The sequence below is a fragment of the Cucurbita pepo genome, chromosome LG15 (assembly GCF_002806865.2).
Source record: "Cucurbita pepo subsp. pepo cultivar mu-cu-16 chromosome LG15, ASM280686v2, whole genome shotgun sequence".
NCBI lineage: Eukaryota > Viridiplantae > Streptophyta > Magnoliopsida > Cucurbitales > Cucurbitaceae > Cucurbita > Cucurbita pepo.
In genome coordinates, this window is record NC_036652.1 from 985,233 (window position 1) to 1,003,303 (window position 18,071).

Here is an 18,071-nt window from a genome sequence, read left to right on the forward strand (position 1 = left end):
TAAGGATCAAATCTTAAATACTTAGTTTACTCATTCCATTATTTTAGAAATTCAAAGAAAAAACGCCAAAATCAATATGACAACCAATATGACAAAGGGTCTCAACATTTCTTTTCGTTTCTTTCTCAACGTATTCCCAACCTCTCTTTCAAACTCACAAATTTATCCTTTGCCCTTTGCCCTTTGCCCTTTGCCCTTTGCCCTTTGCCTAGATAAAAGCACCACACCATGTGAGTGAAAGAAGAGGCTCTTCGAGCTTTTGCAGCACACAGTTTCACCACATAAACATTCTACTCGATGAAAGCCAGTAACATCATAAAGATGAAACATACACTTAATTCTTCTAGTCTTCGGGTTTTCTCAACACGACGTAACTCGGTCCTCCGTTCGTCTTTTGGATCCTTGAGATTCTCCTAAGGATCTCTGCAAAAGCATTCTTGTCCTGCATAATGGGATATAATATAAGGCATCACAGAATAGTTGTGGTCCATCGAGTTCATATTTCGCTCGCGATCGACCAAAGAAGTGAAGGAAAAGTGAATGATGAAACACCCTAAACCGCCCGCTTCTCAACCATAACATAGTGAAAGAACAGTTTATGTAAAACATGTCATGAAACCATAGCAACATTATACCTCTTTACATCGCAGTCTTGCCTTGAATTTCGCAACAAGATCCTGCGTCGTTACGGGTGTCCTTTGGCGCAAGACAGCTCTAATTTCTTCCTCAGTAACGGGTCCAGAATTCGATGCTGATTCAGTTTTGACCGATACTGGTGCACCTTTTGAGGCTGTACTTTTAGAAGTAGACAAGGCTTCATCTGTAGGCTTTGATTCCTGAATATCCCAAAAAAAAGTTGTTTATCCTTCTAATATAAGTAAAAGTACTCTCGTTCTCGAAGCTTAAACCGTAAGACTAAACCATGAGACAGCACGACATACCGTCTCTGTTTTCATTTTCTTCGGAGGTGCACTGGATGGTTTCACATCCTCGCCGTTTTTTCTTTTTCCTTTTGCGGTCTTTGCAGTGGAGGGGGTTCCCTTAGCAGATCCAGAAGGTGTTGGTTTTGAGGGACTGCTGGACGCAGCTTCTTCCTTAACAGTATCCTTCTGCTTCGAAGGCAAAACTGGTGTGTCACCAGTATCCTCCTCCTGAATACATAAAAGGTATAAAGCCACTTAACAGTAGAAAATGCAGGCAGTATCACAATAAGTAGAGGGCTATGTATAAAGGCTGATTCGATCAGGTCAACTCGGTAGGATTCCAAAAATATCGAGGCATCGTTGACACTGCTAACAAATTTTTGTTGCTGCTAATAGAAATTCTTTTCATCATTGTTTTCTGGGCGCACCTTGATTATTCCCAATACAACTGTTTGCCCTTACTACGTTTAATTGTCAAAGTAACTCGTAAGATATTAAATTTTATATAGGTGTTAATCCGTTCTCTCTAAATTCTATATTATTTACATGGTCCTTGCTAAGCCAAATCAGGGTGGTTCAAGGCATTGCAGAGAGCAAAATACATGATCAAAATAATGCTGCTTTAGACTGCTAAAAATACCATGACTAATGATCAAGTGCAATTCATACAGATTCTATTCGAAAAACTGCTCGTAGGGTCATTATAATTTAAAGTTTTGGATGCTGTTAAATTCTGTTCACAGAAATCAAAAGAGAATCTTACATCGTCGTCGTCGTCATCGTCCTCTCCATCTGAATCATTAAGCCCTCCAGTACGCCTAAGCAATTTCTTCAACTCTTTCCCAGATTTGCTCAGCCCCCCTTCCCCTTCATTTTCTTCATCCTCCTCGTCTTCGTCATCCTGCATAGTGAGAAAATAATTTGCTGAACTAGAAAGCTTAAGCATACAAACAGGCCATCTGTATCTGATATGTGATATCTTTGACTTGAAACGTTACACTATATTCAGGAAAATGGACAACAAATCCAAGATGTCAACCAGAACTCCAGATGATTTTGAAGGTCAATGGACATCAAACATTAAGGTGTTAGTTATATCAAGGGCTTCAGGTTACTACTACGTCTAAACCAAATCGCAAAAATGTCGGTGATGTTTTCAGATTGAGTATCAAATCGGCCAGCCTAGGCCACCGAAGAAAATACATACCCCATTAGACTACAATAGTAATAGTAACAATGAAGACTCTAGCAGCAACAGATTCTAGGAAAAACTAAGAATTACATAATAACACGACATCCACGACTACTATTTCATAAAATAATTTCTACCGTCCTTGTACACCTTGCCTTTTTCCTATTCCTTCTTAAATAGTACTCCATATCCTAAGCTCAAGTTGTAAATCCTGTAAGCATTCTATCATCCTGACTTTACTCTTCATTGCAAACACTCGACAAAGATTTCATAATTATATATGGAATTATATCAGCAGTTAGATAAATAGAGCCCAATGCAAAATGCTCCACTATACCGCTTTCATTTACCACGCCCCATGCATATTTTCATGTGAATGGTGGTCGTAGACACATAGGGGCTACTTTCAGGAAAAAAAATTATGGTCATACAAAATCTCCTCTCTGCCTTCCCTACTTTTCATCACCCATCCTGCATTAGCTTTTTTTTCATTTCTTTTCTTTTCTTTCCTTTTCATTTTTTAGAAACGTTTCTTACGACCTTTTCGGCAACTTTGGAGGAAAACATATATGGTTACTTCAACTGTTAAATTTAACAATATAGAATTGTTTCTATTCAATCAATGAAATGATATGTATCAGTGATTTTTTTTTTTTTTTTTTTTCCAAGTGCTAGACAACCTGCTTGATTTCTGGAGGTGCAGGAACTTCAGGGGCTAAATCCTCCCTTTCTTCACGATCTGGAGCAGTAGTTTCATCATCATCAGTAAAAATCTCTTCATGCTCCCAATCATCTCCTATAAAGTTCAACAGGCACGTTAACAAAGAGGAACAATGACATTGGCCTCAATGCTCATCATGTGAATTAATTTCTGAATTTCACATGCATGGAGACATAAGTGTTTCCTTCCAAAAACAAATTATTAAAAAAAACATGGTGAAAATTTGATCTTCCTGGATAAGAACAAAAGAATTTGCCAACATAATTCCATCCAAAACTTTAAACCACTCATTTGATGCATTTTATTCCCATATGATGGTGATGGCCTATCAAACAAACAATCTAACAGATGGCAAGTGACGTTCTTTAGAGATGACAATGACATGGTACAGCTCGAATTGCTTTGTTTTTCTATAAATGGGAAAGATTTACCTTTCTCAATATCATCATCATCCATGTCATGGTCACCTCCCCTAGGACCTTCGTCGTCGTCGTCGTCACCGCCACCCTTTTTATTGAGTCCCAATCTGTTCTTCCTTGTTGCCTCTTCTTCTTCATCTTCCTCTCCCCTATCTGAGGCATTACCTTCATTCTCATCACCAGTAGCTTTTCTCCGTCCCCTACCACCACCACCACGAGCACCTTCTTTGTCATCAAACTTCTCAACTTCACCAAATGCAGCAGCACCATTATTTGCAGCTTTCATCATCCATCTTTCATATCCATCTGCCGTCTTCTTTCGATTCTTCATTTTTTCTTCTGCCTCCTCCAAAGTAAGTTGCTTATACTGTGCCACTTTGTTGAAGTTGTACCTGAAAATTCAGGTCAGTCATGCCAATACCACCATGGATGACTTGAAAATTTTCACCCTAACAATATAAAAGCCTTCAAGAATAGGATAATGTAAAAACCAAGTATGAAGAAGATTATGACAAACAAATAAAGGTCTATAACTTGATTCATAGCAAACTAAATCAAAGATAAACCATACCAAGAACCAGCAGGAATGGCCGTAAATTCCTTTCCTTGCAATACAAGCAAGTAATATGTTGCTGATTGTGAGCCCTCAAGATGACCTTGGAATTGAAATTGACCCGTTTCATCTTCCAAGACCCAGGGTCTATTCTTGTACTTTTCCTACATTAACAGAATCATAATTAATAAGGGTCAGGCAGGACAAGATTGCAAAAAACTTCCAAAAAAAAAAAAAAACGATGAGCAATAAGCAACAAAACAACTAACTTCAAGGGAGAAAAAAGAAAAAAAAAAACGCAACAAGATATTAATCAAATGCATCTCCAAGGTCAAAGCTGAATTATGGTTAACACGAGGTAGTATTTAAATATTGAATACGAAGCATATAATTACATGGTTTAACATATATGTACGCATTAAAAAAAATAGAAAAGTGCCAATTAATACAATGAAGATACGTTTCTGTACTCTACAGTGGCAGAAGGCCCAAGAAGTGGCAAAAAAAATGCACGAGACTCCAAGTCCATAAGGGATCATTTATCTGCGTAAAGAATGTGTATCCCTTTTCATCTTGATGAAGTATAGCATCAATTACCTTTGCCCTATTTTCTCTCAACAGTTAATAAGTTCTAAAAGAAAAATCGATATCATGTCAACAGTATCCAGGCTTCCAAAACAATAAACTATCCAAAGACAAACTTAAGAAACGAAGCAAAACAAAAGTCAACAAAGTACCCGAAGGGCATCCGTAAGGTGGCGTCCTTGTAGACCTTCCTTGTAAAGAGACCATTTATTCTCAGCGTTTTTCTTCTTAGAAAAGTTTGGCAGCCCGCTCATGAACCTCCCAATGCAGTAGTTCTTGTCGCTACTTGCACTTGATCGAACATTGTATTCCTAGAATATAGGCAGACAATACTCAATCCACGCTATTATGAAAATTATTAAATTTGTCACAAATGAAAAGCCCTAATCACATGAGTACAAATTTAACACATTCAAATCATCACGCTACTTAAGAAAGACGAGGTAGAGAACGAACTCTTATTAAGCGAGTTAGGGTAGCACCACAGTCATAACATTTTCCCTTGTTCTCAGCCATAGTTTTGCCACAGGACAAGCACAATGTCATGTGCTTACAATTGCTCCCATACAGCTCCGTCGTGGATCCGCATCCACTGCACGATGGCTTCAGCATCAAATCCAAAGACATCGCGTACCCCCTAATTCAGCCACAAAAATCTACAACACCCAAGAAAAATCACGAATCACCAAAGAATCCCTTTGTATATATATATATATATCTGTGAATGTTTGGGCAGCTTAGCTTGACATTCTCACCCAACAACTGCGCCTTCTACGTTTGGTTGCTAAGATAATCAGTAAGATATTATATCACAGCTTAAATCTTAGGTTGGTGATCACAATCAATCCATTAGCTCAAAACCCTATATTATTTGCATTCCCCTCACCACTAGGCCAAGGTAGTCAAAAAGAATTCCTATTACAAATCTAGGAGTTCTTTTTTTCTTCAAATAACAGCCAAAACCCACCCAATTTAGGAAGAAACAAAAGGATGGAAAGATTTCTTACCGTAAAATTGCAGGGCAAATTCGTGCAAAATTCTCCTCAATCTCCAGAAATTAGACGATCTCCAGAAATTAGACGATCTCCAGAAATTAGACGATGTAACAGAGGGAGAGGAAGCTAATAGTAGGAGCAGAGAGAAATTTAAGAGAGGAACCGAAGAGAAGAAAGAAGATGAAGAGAGCGATGAGAATTTTGAGAAAATTGCAGGCGAAAACGGGAATGATACTATGATCGTAGTTTTCTACTCTTATAAATAAATAAAATAATTATAAAAATAAATTAAACTAAATTTAAAATTAAAAATAAGATTCACAGACCAATTTTCAAATTCATATTAGATAGATTGAGTTGGATCAATAGAATTGTTAAGATAAATATTTTTTTTAAAATCTCTCGTAAAGTGATATATTGATAAGAGAATATTTAGTTATGGAATATATCATATTCGTAATCAAATCAGTTAATATATTTCTTTTATTTGATTAGTAGTATATTTTATTTTATTTTTAAGATTTAATTAGTTTATATTTTCTTTATGGGTAGATATGAGTAGATAACAACGTATTTAAACGTTCTGAATATCAATTAAGATTGAGCCTTCAATCCCAATTCTATTTCTCATTTTTATCCTTACTTAATAATAATATTTTCAAATCTATGGTAGATATTGTGTTTTTATCTTTACTTAATGATAATATTTTCAAATCTATGGTAGATATTTTCAAATCGTACATTAAATGGGGTGAAACATTTTTAAAAGGTGGAAAGGGATAGTGAGATTTCACATGTAGATTGAAACGAAACAAACCTCTCTAATGAGGCTGATGGCTATACGTAGTATAGCCGAAGACAACAAAAAAAACAAATATATATATAGATTAATAAAAAAATAAAAAATATATTTTTCACTGTTTAGTAATTTAAAATGTTTATTATTTTTATTATAATCACGACACTTTATTGTTTTTTTTTTGTTTTTTTGTCTTTATGTTCCAATAATTTTTATGATATAGTGAAAATGTCGTTCACTCCTTACGTCTATGTTAAACATGTGAACATATAAAATTATCGATAAAAATGTCGACATATTGATAAAACATTAATATCATGTTCGTATCCAAAGTTGGAAATTAGTTTAACGTCAAAATTTTATAAAAATATTAATGAAAAAATATTAATGAAAATGTAAATATGGTTATTTCAGTTTCTTAAATAATTGAATCAATTTAATAACCATTTGATTTTTTTTTATTTTTGTTTTGCATTTATCAAAATTTTAATGACAAAATATTTGAATTCATAGTTAAATTCTAAAAATATTTTGAAAATGTAAAGATTAGAAAAAAAAATGTAATATTTACAACTTTAATTTTTAAAAATTAAACGGGATCTTAATCTTCTAATTTTACCTTCTAAAATTTAAAAAACACATGCATTTGTTTGTTCTCCCATGAGTTAACCGTGTCAACTCCAACCAACACATGTAATCATATAATTTGTTCATCATACCATGTGATCTAACCATTAATCAAAAGTTGACCAACAGAGCTATCTCGTGCAAGACCTCTTTCTTATTTGACCTCTGATTCGAATGATTGAACAAGTGTTGGAAGCTATCCTTTTGAGCCATTCGTTATAGACACTTTGAAACATCAAAAGTTTGTGACTTTAAGATTGTTATCAATAAAATAAAATTAAATATATTTCCTTAACTGAAACCCTCGCGATAACACCTATCATATATATCATTAGTATATCAATACTCATATAAAGCATAGTGTTGATACATAATGCTGGAACATATCAACGTTCATATAAGGTTTAAAATGACAAACATTCCGTCTAAAATTTAAACACAACAATTCAATACGAGAAACTAAACACAATGAAGTATATAATAATATACCGTTGTGATGAACTTCGTGTTCATTCAACGTGTACTGCACTTTCGTTTTCGACCTCCAAATTTTGCAAACTTTTTCAAGCATCCCTTTTCAATTTGCAAAGTATGAACGACTTAGACACGATTCAAATCTCTTTATATAAAGAACAAATGTTACCCCGTATTAATCATTTGCTTGTTCTTGAAACACTAAGAAATATACATACATATACATACATACATACATATATATATATATTGAAACAAATCACCTAAAAACCTGCACATATTTACTTCACAATCTCAACAGATAGCTCAAAAAATATACATTTGAAAGTGGGAAAGGGATGAATGAAATTACACGTGAAATGCTTAGAAAGAACACTGATAACAGCAAATAAAAATGTGCAAAGCGCCATTCTCAGGCTATATAGAGATTATCAACATTATAAACATTTACCTCATGACATACCCCACTGCTCAGGACATTTGTTTGCCCATGTTTCAAGCAGGGGCATGCCATATCTGTTAATGGAAGGTCGTGTCGAGGATATCTCGCACACCATCGAATCAAGAACAACCAAAGCATCTACGCATAGAGAAAACGGTCGAGTCCTCTGGCTCTGACTCTGGTTCGGTCTTTCTTGGACGATAATGCTTGAAGAAGGCTTTCACAGCTCCTTCTACTCCATCCTCGTTCTCCATGGCCTTGGCAAGCTCGACAGCAGACTTCTTTACCTGGAATGATACATAATTTCCTAGAGTTACTTTCTCTCCTTCTGATGGATGAGTTTCTCCACCTTATTACACTAAACACCATAGTAATAATTTCTCTTTCCTTTTCGCTAAAGGATTCCCTCAAACCTATGATTATCTGAAAATGGTAAACATATGTCTTGATCCCATATCGATTGGAGAGGGGAACGAAACATTTTTTATAAGGGTGTGGAAACCTCTCCCCAACAGACGGCGATACGTAACGGGTCAAAGCCGACAATACCTGCTAGCAGTGGGCTTGGGTTGTTACAAATGGTATCAGAGCCAGACACCAGGCGGTGTGCCAGTAAGAACGTTGGGCCCTCAAAGAGGGTGGATTGTGAGATCCCACGTCGGTTGGAGAGGGGAACGAAGCATTTTTTATAAGGGTGTAGAAACCTCTCCCTAACAGATGCGTTTTAAAACCGTGAGGCTGACAACAATACGTGACGGGACAAAGCGGATAATATCTGTTAACGATGGGTTTAGGTTGTTACAAATGTGATTTATAATACATAGAGACTAACTACCTCTCTTATTTAATGGAATCGAACAAATATCTCTTAACTTAAGACTGGGAATTACACGAATATTCCTTAAATCAAGATCTTTCCTTCAACCATCTGAGATGCATAATGCAGAAGTACTACAAATTGAATGCTAAAGAACAGAGGATCAAAATTCCGACCAGTCTCTATATTGAAGGACTTCAGTCTTAGTATTGGAGGATGGGTCAGGCTGTTTTCATGGGATGTTCGAACTTCAGTTTACAATAGAAAGTCTTCAGATGTATGGCTAGACATTAGATAGCCATTTAACTCCTTAAAATGAAACATTTCACCGAAGGTAAAAAGATGAAGACAAAGCCAGTTCAAATATTCCACTGAATGTTTTTCTATAAGAAATGAGCAGACAGGACATGAAAATTCACAAACCAATGATGATAAGTAGAGAACCTACCACCGGATTAATAACTTTTTCTTTTCAAAGTTAGCTGCTTTGAGATCCCGCATCGGTGGGTGAGGAGAACGAAACATTCTTTATAAGAATGTGGAAGCCTCTCCCTAGCATACATGTTTTAAAAACCTTGAGGGGAAGCCCGAACGGAAAAGTCCAAAGAGGACAATATCTGCTAGCGGTGGGCTTAGCCCGTCACAAATGGTATCAGAGCCAGACACCGGCGATGTGCTGGACACGAGGCGGTGTGCCAGCAAGGACGCTGGGCCTCAAAGGGGGGTGGATTGGGGGTCTCACATCGATTGGATAAGGAACAAGTGCTAGCGAGGACGCTGGGCTTCGGAGGGGAGTGTATCGTGAGATCCCACATCAGTTGGGAAGGAGAATGAAACCTTCTTTACAAGGGTATGGAAACCTCTCCCTAACAGACGCGTTTTAAAAACCTTGGGGGGAAGCCCGAAAGGGAAAGTCCAAAGAGGACAATATCTGCTAGCGGTCGACTTGGGCCGTTACAGTTTTCATGGGAAGTCCGAAGTTCAGTTTATGGCTAGACATTAGATAGTCATTTAACTGCTTAAAATGAAATATTTCACCGAAGGTAAAAAGATGAAGACAAAGCCAGTTCAAATATTCCACTGAATGTTTTTCTATAAGAAATGAGCAGACAGGACATGAAAATTCACAAACCAATGATGATAAGTAGAGAACCTACCACCGGATTAATAACTTTTTCTTTTCAAAGTTAGCTGCTTTGAGATCCCGCATCGGTGGGTGAGGAGAACGAAACATTCTTTATAAGAATGTGGAAGCCTCTCCCTAGCATACATGTTTTAAAAACCTTGAGGGGAAGCCCGAACGGAAAAGTCCAAAGAGGACAATATCTGCTAGCGGTGGGCTTAGCCCGTCACAAATGGTATCAGAGCCAGACACCGGCGATGTGCTGGACACGAGGCGGTGTGCCAGCAAGGACGCTGGGCCTCAAAGGGGGGTGGATTGGGGGTCTCACATCGATTGGATAAGGAACAAGTGCTAGCGAGGACGCTGGGCTTCGGAGGGGAGTGTATCGTGAGATCCCACATCAGTTGGGAAGGAGAATGAAACCTTCTTTACAAGGGTATGGAAACCTCTCCCTAACAGACGCGTTTTAAAAACCTTGGGGGGAAGCCCGAAAGGGAAAGTCCAAAGAGGACAATATCTGCTAGCGGTCGACTTGGGCCGTTACAGTTTTCATGGGAAGTCCGAAGTTCAGTTTATGGCTAGACATTAGATAGTCATTTAACTGCTTAAAATGAAATATTTCACCGAAGGTAAAAAGATGAAGACAAAGCCAGTTCAAACATTCCACTGAATGTTTTTCTATAAGAAATGAGCAGACAGGACATGAACCAAGATTCACAAACCAATGATGATAAGTGCAGCACCTACACCCAGATTAATAACTTTTTCTTTTCAAGGCTATCTGCTTAAATTAAACGACGCTTCCCATGGTTTCAATAATTTTAATAAGCATAATATGTTCAAGACTTGTTCAACTTGCAGAAAGATTACCGTTGGATCTAGCATGAAGTTTATGGCATCCACCAACTTGTTAAGTGAGAACTCTTCAACGGGGATGGGTGAAGGACCAACTCCTCTAGCATGTACCTGTTCGCCCCAAAACGGTTGATCTCCAAAGAAAGGAACGATCGTGGTTGGGCACTAGAATGAACAGAGACGGAGACAGAGACAGAGACGATAAAAGTTAGCAATAATCAATCACGTGGTGCTAAAAAAAGACAAGTTTTAGAATGCCACGCCATTACAGCAGCTTTTAGTCCAGCAGCTGTTGTTCCAGCACCTCCATGATGCACCTGTAAACAAGACAATGTAGGGGGGAACCCTTTTAGATGCAGGAAACAGGTAAGAGAACCAGGAAAACATAGTCAATATGCTATTAGCCATAGCATAGGATATCCAGCCTTTAGTTCGAAAAAGTTGGTTAATTTTCTTAAATAACCATTCAAGAGCGAAAATAGTGAAAAAACAACTTAAGTATTTGTGAACCTTGTTAGGAATCACGGATCTCCAAAATGGTATGATATGGTCCACTTTGAGCATAAGTTCTGATGACTTTACTTTGGGCTTTCCCAAAAAACCTCAGATCAATGGAGATGTATTCTTTCCTTATAAACCCATGACCATTCCCTAAATTAGCCAACGTGGGACTCCCTCCGAACAATCCTCAACAGTACTCTCATCGAACAAAGTATACTATAGAACCTCCGGAGGCCTATGAAGCCCTCGAACAACCTCCCTCCCCTTAATTGAGACTCGACTCCTTCTCTGGAGTCCTCGAACAAAGTATGCCCTTTGTTCGACACTTGAGTCACTTTTGACAACATCTTCGAGGCTCACAATTTCTTTGTTCGACATTTGAGGATTTTATTGACATGGCTAAGTTAAGGGCATGCTCTGGTACCATGTTAGGAATCACGGATCTCCACAATTCTGTTTTACTTGTTATTCAAGTATAAGATATTTTAAGCCATAGTTTATTCGTATCCACCTTATCAATTCTTTCGGGAAACTTCGGGTTTCTAGAAAATCTCTATAGCTTGAGACTGGTTATCCCTACCGTCGTAGCATTTCATCATATCTTGTTTCCTATCAGAAATGGGAAAAAGTATCCATTTTAGATTAGGTTTATGAGGATCCCGATCTCGCTGTCCTGTTAACATTTTCTTTATTCAGTAATGCAACAAAATTTCATTTTTCCCCAAATTTTAGACACTTCCAAAGCGTAGAGAATAAAACAACCACCAAAGTGATGGGAGAAAAACAGTATTTTAGCCTCTCTTATATATAAGAGACAACTAAGACTTCAGACCCTCTGTTAAACTTGCTTGAGATAAAAGCAACACCAATTAGTTCGGAAACATCGTGATGTTATTTCCACTCAAAAAGTTAATTAATCCACTATTCTACGTCAAGATCCTATTAGGATCGCACAACAATGCACACACTCGAACAAGATGAACACAAAGAACAGGAGAGAGAAAATTCAAGAAGGAATATTGGCTAAAGGTTTTATGGATGATTTCAGGTATGTACACCAAGAGAGAATACAGAGAATGAAAAAAAAGTACATTTTGAAAGTACGGCCTAATGGGGTATATATATGGTTTCCGTTTACTAAATATAGCTTCAACAGATTTAACCACCTTCAAAATATAATATCTTTACGAACTCTATATCCCAAGAGATCCATTATTCTTCAGAAAAGAAAAGCTCACAAGAAAAGGGTCGAGAATATTTTTTAATACAAAAAAAGAAAAGAGGAGAAGAAATGGGAAATGATAATATAAAGAAGCCGAGTTTATTTGTTTTATCGGCTTCTTTCAGGTGAAGATTATGTATCTTTGAACCGTACTTTGTATAGATCTCTTATTTGTAATGAGGTATAATAATGTTCTGATATGAACTCAACTACATATACTCACCACAGCCTTGCATTGTAAGAATAGCCAATCATGAGGGCAGTTGTCCAATAAATATACAAAGTCCTTTGGTTCTTCCACTGGAAAAAAAATAAAATTTAAGCTAAATAAATTAAATCTTCCAGACGCCGTACTTCCAGGCAACAAAAGTTTAGAAACTTACAATTTCCGAGACCGCCCCATCCTTTATTGATGATGCCTCTCTGTCTAGTAAGTTCGAGCGCTTTTACAATTATTTGGGTCATCTTTGCAGGTTCTTGAACAGGCTGACATACAATGAAAACTAGGTTAAGAACGTGAGAAGACCATTTACCTAAAAGGCTGTATCTTGAGAATCAGATAAACAAAAATTTGTATATTCATGAGATGTTTCTAGATGATACTAACAATTGAAACTGAAATTAAATGCCAGAGATAAGCAGGATATCAAGATAACGTCTATATACTCGAGCAGAAAATATTAGCTATATATTAGGACCAAAAGATTTCAACTAGAGAATGGAATGAATTCGTCAATTTCGAATATGGAGTGACTTCGGGCATTGTGCTCGCTGCAAAGCCTTAGGCCTGGGCCAAGGCAGACCGGCCTGATCAGTGATACTAGGAAATATTCAAATGAGAAGTAATTTTCAGTAAATCTAAAAAAAAGTTGATTGTTCTAAAAACGGTTGGGTTTACTCATAGGATTTCAGAAGTAATTTATTTCAGCTTCATCATGGACCACCCTTATCTTCCAAGCTCGTCTTTTATGGGTCAGTGGCGTCAAATCCATTTTATCTGAATTAAGGTTCAAGCAGAATCAAAGAGTTTTTTTTAAGTTAAGAGTAAATTATGGATGGAACGCTTCAAGTCGACCCTCTTGGCTGCGTTGTGCTTGGATGCACTTGTATTCCACACGCCAGCGATGAGATTCAAACCGCCCCCATGCAGTGGTTCCATGCCACCACAATGGCATGGCATCGAAAGAATGACCGGAACTTGTCCCTGACCAGCTCGTGAGTAGCATCCGGGGTCGGCACAGCGTAGCGTCAAAAGTGCTTTTACTCACTCATTTTAGGCTTCTATGTAACTATGTTGGTTGTTTTTGTAAATTTTTTTCAATTCCTTTCGGGAGTTTGTAACTTCAAACATTTTATTCTTTTCATTAATCAATGAAAAATTTGTATCCGGTTCAAAAGGGGGAAAAAAAACAATGCTCCATAGTTGAGAGCTTAAGACCCCTCAAAGAAGTTAGATGATGTGGTATCAGAGCCAGACACTAGGTGATGTTCCAGTGAGGAGGCTAAGCCCCGAAGGGGGGTGGACACGAGGTGGTGTGCCAGCAAGGATGTTGGCCCCCAAGGGGGTGGATTGTAAGATCCCACATCGTTTGGGGAGGAGAATGAAGCATCTTTTATAAGGGTGTGGAAACTTCTCCCTAGCAGACGCGTTCTAAAAAAATTAAGGAGAAGCCCGAAAGGGAAAGCCCAAAAAAGGGTAATATCTGTTAGAGGTGGCTTGGGCCGTTACAAAGTGTTATAATCTTAGGAAAGGAACCTACATTCTTAACTTTCATCATTGATTATTGAGGCAGTCCGAATCCTAACCTTCCTTCAAGGTTGATTCCCAAATTGACTAAGAATTTTAGTGTTTCTTAGTTAGGAGATCACATCTTCCTAACTTCAGTTCACAAGGATTTTCAAACAGTGATAGGTTAGGAAAATGAAAGCAGAGTAGGCGAAATGATGGTGCAAAATGGAATATTTGACAAGAAAGGAAATAAAGGATCTTCCAAGAAGAGGGCACCAGAGGATTAAACGATTCGCAATCATCACCACTATGTTTACCGAATTAGCCAGGACATCGCATTGAAGTTTGTACAATTGATTCGTGATGGAAGTTTCATTTCACAACCAAATAAAATAAAACAAAAATCTACCAACTCTTTTATGCCTACTGCCCCAATAAAAGGGGAGCTTTTGATGCAGAAAAAATATAAACTTTAAAAGGCTGAAATATCAAATTAAATGGAAGGAATAATATGAAATACTCACAAGGCTACCAAAACCGATATAAATGGGCTTGTCACCAGCCTTAAGCCAATTTACGAGAGACTCAGGAGGTTCATAACTTGATGCAAGATCAAGGAAGCAAAATCCGACCACGTCCACCTTAGGCCCCCAATCTGAAAAAAAAAACCCAAGTTTAAAGCTAGAATCATAAGATTCTATGTGCTTGATGATCAAGAAAAAAGTAACTTGTTAACATTGCTTTACAGTAGAAAGAACAACTCATCATTACAAGAACAAACCTTTTGGTTTAGGAACAAGATGTGGGCTCCATATATACCCATGTGGCACACTTGATTCAGAGGCATGTGAACCACTTAAATAAGTAACAGGTCGTAGCTTCAGCCTTTTCTTCCTAAGATCGTTAATCATGTCCCGTATCCCAAGCCAAATTAAGGAGTCGACAATTTGATACGAGAGCTGGAAATTAAAAAAGGTCGAAGTCAAGTTAGGTTCGATGAAGGCATAAAAAATGAAAAGAAGAAGGAAAAAAAATTGGTATGGTGTGTGTGTGTAAAAGCAGAAGGCAACGCCATAATCGAACTACCCGATAGCCAGCCTGTTGCTTGACACGGGATAAAGGATGAGGAAATTCACTTGTTGGCCTGGCAAGAGGAGGAAATAGCGCGACTCAAACTCTCTTACAAGGCATATAGCTCAAATATAGGTAAATATTCCACAATGTGACTCAATTATAGTATCTCCAGATTGTCAAAAGAAAAAAAGTACACTGTCGGGCAAACTTACGTCCATGGCATTGTGAAAAATATGTGAATTGGAATTTTAAGTGCCTCTGCTACATGAGTATGTCCTACAAAAGCATTGAAGAGGTTACGGCAAAGAGTTTCTTCACAAAAATAACAAATTAAGAGAGGAAAAAGGATAAATGTGCCGAAATCTTGCCAACCTCATTCAAAATTTCCTCTGCCCAAGATGAGAGAGAAGTAAAGAGGACTAATACTTTCCACGAATATCAAGCAAAAGGATAGTAAATAACAAAATGAAGAGAAGGTTGTTGAGGATTGTAGGGAGGGAGTCTTAGGGAATGATAATGAGTTTTATAAGTAAGAATACATCTCTATTGGTACTAGCCCTTTGGAGAAGCCCAAAGCAAAACCAAAGGAGCATATACTCAAAGTGAAAAATGTCGAGGTCTGTTATTCCTAACATGGTATCAGAGTCATGCCCTTAATTTAGCCATGTCAATAAAATCCTCAATGTTGAACAAAGAAGTTGTGAGACTCAAAGGTGTAGACAAAAGTGACTCAAGTGCCGAACAAATGGTGTACTTTGTTCGAGGACTCCAGAGAAAGAATCGAGCCTCGATTAAAGGGAGGCTGTTTGAGGGCTCCATAGGCCTTAGGGGAGGCTCTATAGTGTACTTTGTTCGACGAGAGGGTTGTTGACCATTGTTGGGAGGGAGTCCCACGTTGGCTAATTTAGGGAATGATCATGAGTTTTATAAGTAAGGAATACATCTCCATTGGTATGAGGCCTTTTGGGAAAACCCAAAGCAAAGCCATGAGAGCATATGCTCAAAGTGGCTAATATCATACCATTGTGGAGAAGTAACGAAGTAACCTCGCTCCTTGTTTGTTCCTTTTAAAGGGAAAAAACAAAAAAAAATAGTTAGAGGCAAGGTCTTACCGTAAGCTGGTGGGTTGGCAATGATAGCTTCTGCGTTAAAGGAAATACCAGTTTCAGGATCAGGTTCTTTGCAAGCTGGAAGTAGCGAATAAATGATTTCCTTCATTTGATTCCTTTGAACGGGTATTTCAGAAGGCCCCGAGGGCAAGAAACCTTTGTTTTTTACCATGTCTGTTGCATAAGGGTAATACAATGATCACAGAACTATCAATGGAAAACAGCTGTTTTAATTCTCTAAAAGAAGTTACAAAAATGAATTGCATAAATATTCAATCATTCGAATGATTATCGGAAAAATATTTAAGTCATTACGTTCTACCTACGCTCAAAAGCAAAGGCAACTTCAGACAGTAAATACAACGTGATTAGCCTTAATTCATGAAGTTAGTTCTAAACTCTAATTTTCAGATGAAGAATTGGACGGTACCATAAGAAAAGCTGCTACGGAAAGCCTATTTTGTAGATTATGAGTCCCCAACCCTACTGTCGCATAGTTACCAAACCATAGAGTGTCCCAACCGGAGTGAGCACAAGAGAGACGAGCAACATTCGTGGAAGTACTCCAACAAGAGTGAGCACAAGAGAGGCAAACAACGCCGATTAAAGTGCTTCAAGGGGATAGTATGCATGAGTTATGTGTTAGGACTGCATAACAACTCACACACTCAATGTATGAACACAGAACAAGAGAGAAAACTGAAGAAGAAATATTGGTTAGAGGTTTATATTGATGACTTCAGGTATGTACACTAATAGAGAGTATAGAGAATGCAGAAACTACATCTTCAAAGCCGTACTTATGGAGTATATATATATATATATGATTCAATTTACCATATGTAAGTATATATATATATATATATATATGATTCAATTTACCATATATAGCTTTACTAGATATAGCTGTTTACTATATAGTGTGAAACGTCTCTATAGCTCCATGGGGGAACCAGAGGTTCCTGATCAGTTCTTACTGCTCCTAGCCGTTTCGCATGGGAAATGTGTCCCTACGTCGTACAACCCATTAGCNCCCCAGGGACTGTCATGGGATTAGGAGTACTCAACACACCCCTAGGCTAGATACCATGTAGTTTCAGATAGCCATGCAGAGGTAGCGCCTCATAGAGAGACGTCGGTCATGTCAACTTAGCATAAGGGACCCTTAAGTATCAAATGAAAGGACGGAGAACCAATGAAGCTCCATAGAGCAAGTCCCAAGGGGCGAGCCCTAAAGGGACTAAGACCAGAACCAGACGTCCTAGAGCCAATTAGAAAACCGTGGAAACTCTGTTAAGTTAGGATGCGATGAGAGCCTACAAGTAAGTGGCTTACTGAGTATAATTTTTATATTCATCCCATTTTTTCCTATTTTTTTCAGGTGTTCGTAGGCTGCCGGTCGAGGTAGAGGAGCGTTTGAGAGCTGTACGGTCACAGAGGGGGTCGTTTCAGAGCGTCAGTCCCTTTTCGATTTTTTGGAGTCTTGCAAATTTCTTTATATTTGTATTTCATTTTATATTTGTATCCCCTTTTTATTCACAGAGGGGGTCATTTCGGAGCGCCAATCCATAATGAATCCCCATACTCCTTGTCCACTCATTCAATGTTCTCTTCATTCTTTCAACAATATCATTTTGTCTTGTCTTACCGGGAATTACTCTCATTAATTTAATCCCCTCAACTACACAAAATGCTAATTCTAACTTGTCATACTTTCTTCCATTGTTAGACCTCATGCATTTGATATTCAAATCGATTTTATTTTCAACTTCAGCTTTCCACTTCTTGAAGATAACAAACACGTCTGACCTGTGTTTCAAAAAATAAACTCATACTTTCTCGCTAAAATCATCAATGAAGGTGACATAGAACTTGGATCCACCAGGTGATGGAATTGGAGCTTGTCCCCAA

At 37.7% G+C, this 18,071-nt stretch overlaps 2 protein-coding genes and 1 long non-coding RNA gene across 5 annotated transcripts in view; 1 reads left to right on the forward strand and 2 right to left on the reverse strand.

The window, feature by feature from the left end:
* LOC111811361 (transcription initiation factor IIF subunit alpha-like) lies at positions 1–5,627 on the reverse strand. Of its 2 annotated transcripts, XM_023698173.1 has the most exons (11): positions 5,401–5,627; positions 4,850–5,049; positions 4,546–4,704; positions 3,827–3,972; positions 3,268–3,647; positions 2,796–2,911; positions 1,687–1,824; positions 942–1,151; positions 636–836; positions 333–442; positions 1–208 (listed from the first exon to the last, which is right to left on the reverse strand). In XM_023698173.1, exons 2-10 carry the CDS (start codon positions 5,018–5,020, stop codon positions 344–346), a joined length of 1,620 nt encoding a protein of 539 aa, XP_023553941.1. In that variant the 5' UTR covers positions 5,021–5,049; positions 5,401–5,627; the 3' UTR covers positions 1–208; positions 333–343. The 2 variants fall into 2 exon arrangements, with proteins under 2 accessions (XP_023553941.1, XP_023553940.1); XM_023698172.1 differs by having other exon boundaries at positions 1–442; positions 5,401–5,626.
* LOC111811362 overlaps positions 1,159–18,071 on the forward strand; it is a 24,684-nt gene continuing 7,771 nt past the window's right edge. Inside the window, exons 1-2 of the long non-coding RNA XR_002817534.1 lie at positions 1,159–1,497; positions 17,119–17,129. This is a non-coding gene — a long non-coding RNA (uncharacterized LOC111811362). The remainder of the gene's footprint in view (positions 1,498–17,118; positions 17,130–18,071) is intronic.
* Positions 7,548–18,071, reverse strand: part of LOC111811360 (sterol 3-beta-glucosyltransferase UGT80A2-like) — a 22,905-nt gene continuing 12,381 nt past the window's right edge. For both annotated transcript variants that reach the window (XM_023698170.1, XM_023698171.1), the window contains exons 5-14: positions 16,164–16,334; positions 15,264–15,327; positions 15,064–15,121; positions 14,759–14,936; positions 14,502–14,632; positions 12,632–12,734; positions 12,472–12,548; positions 10,795–10,842; positions 10,541–10,690; positions 7,548–8,017 (exon numbers count right to left, since the gene is read on the reverse strand). In XM_023698170.1, coding sequence (XP_023553938.1) covers positions 7,850–8,017; positions 10,541–10,690; positions 10,795–10,842; positions 12,472–12,548; positions 12,632–12,734; positions 14,502–14,632; positions 14,759–14,936; positions 15,064–15,121; positions 15,264–15,327; positions 16,164–16,334 — 1,148 coding nt within the window. In that variant the 3' untranslated portion in view covers positions 7,548–7,849. The remainder of the gene's footprint in view (positions 8,018–10,540; positions 10,691–10,794; positions 10,843–12,471; positions 12,549–12,631; positions 12,735–14,501; positions 14,633–14,758; positions 14,937–15,063; positions 15,122–15,263; positions 15,328–16,163; positions 16,335–18,071) is intronic.

Bases quoted from the DNA above. Each gene is read 5' to 3' on its own strand.
- LOC111811361 (XM_023698173.1), bottom strand. From the start codon at position 5,020: ATGTCTTTGGATTTGATGCTGAAGCCATCGTGCAGTGGATGCGGATCC. The intron at 1,152-1,686 runs GTAAGATTCTCT...TTATGTATTCAG, and splicing joins ACGATGACGACGACGACGAT to GAGGAGGATACTGGTGACAC. The intron at 443-635 runs GTATAATGTTGC...CCCATTATGCAG, and splicing joins CAAGACTGCGATGTAAAGAG to GACAAGAATGCTTTTGCAGA.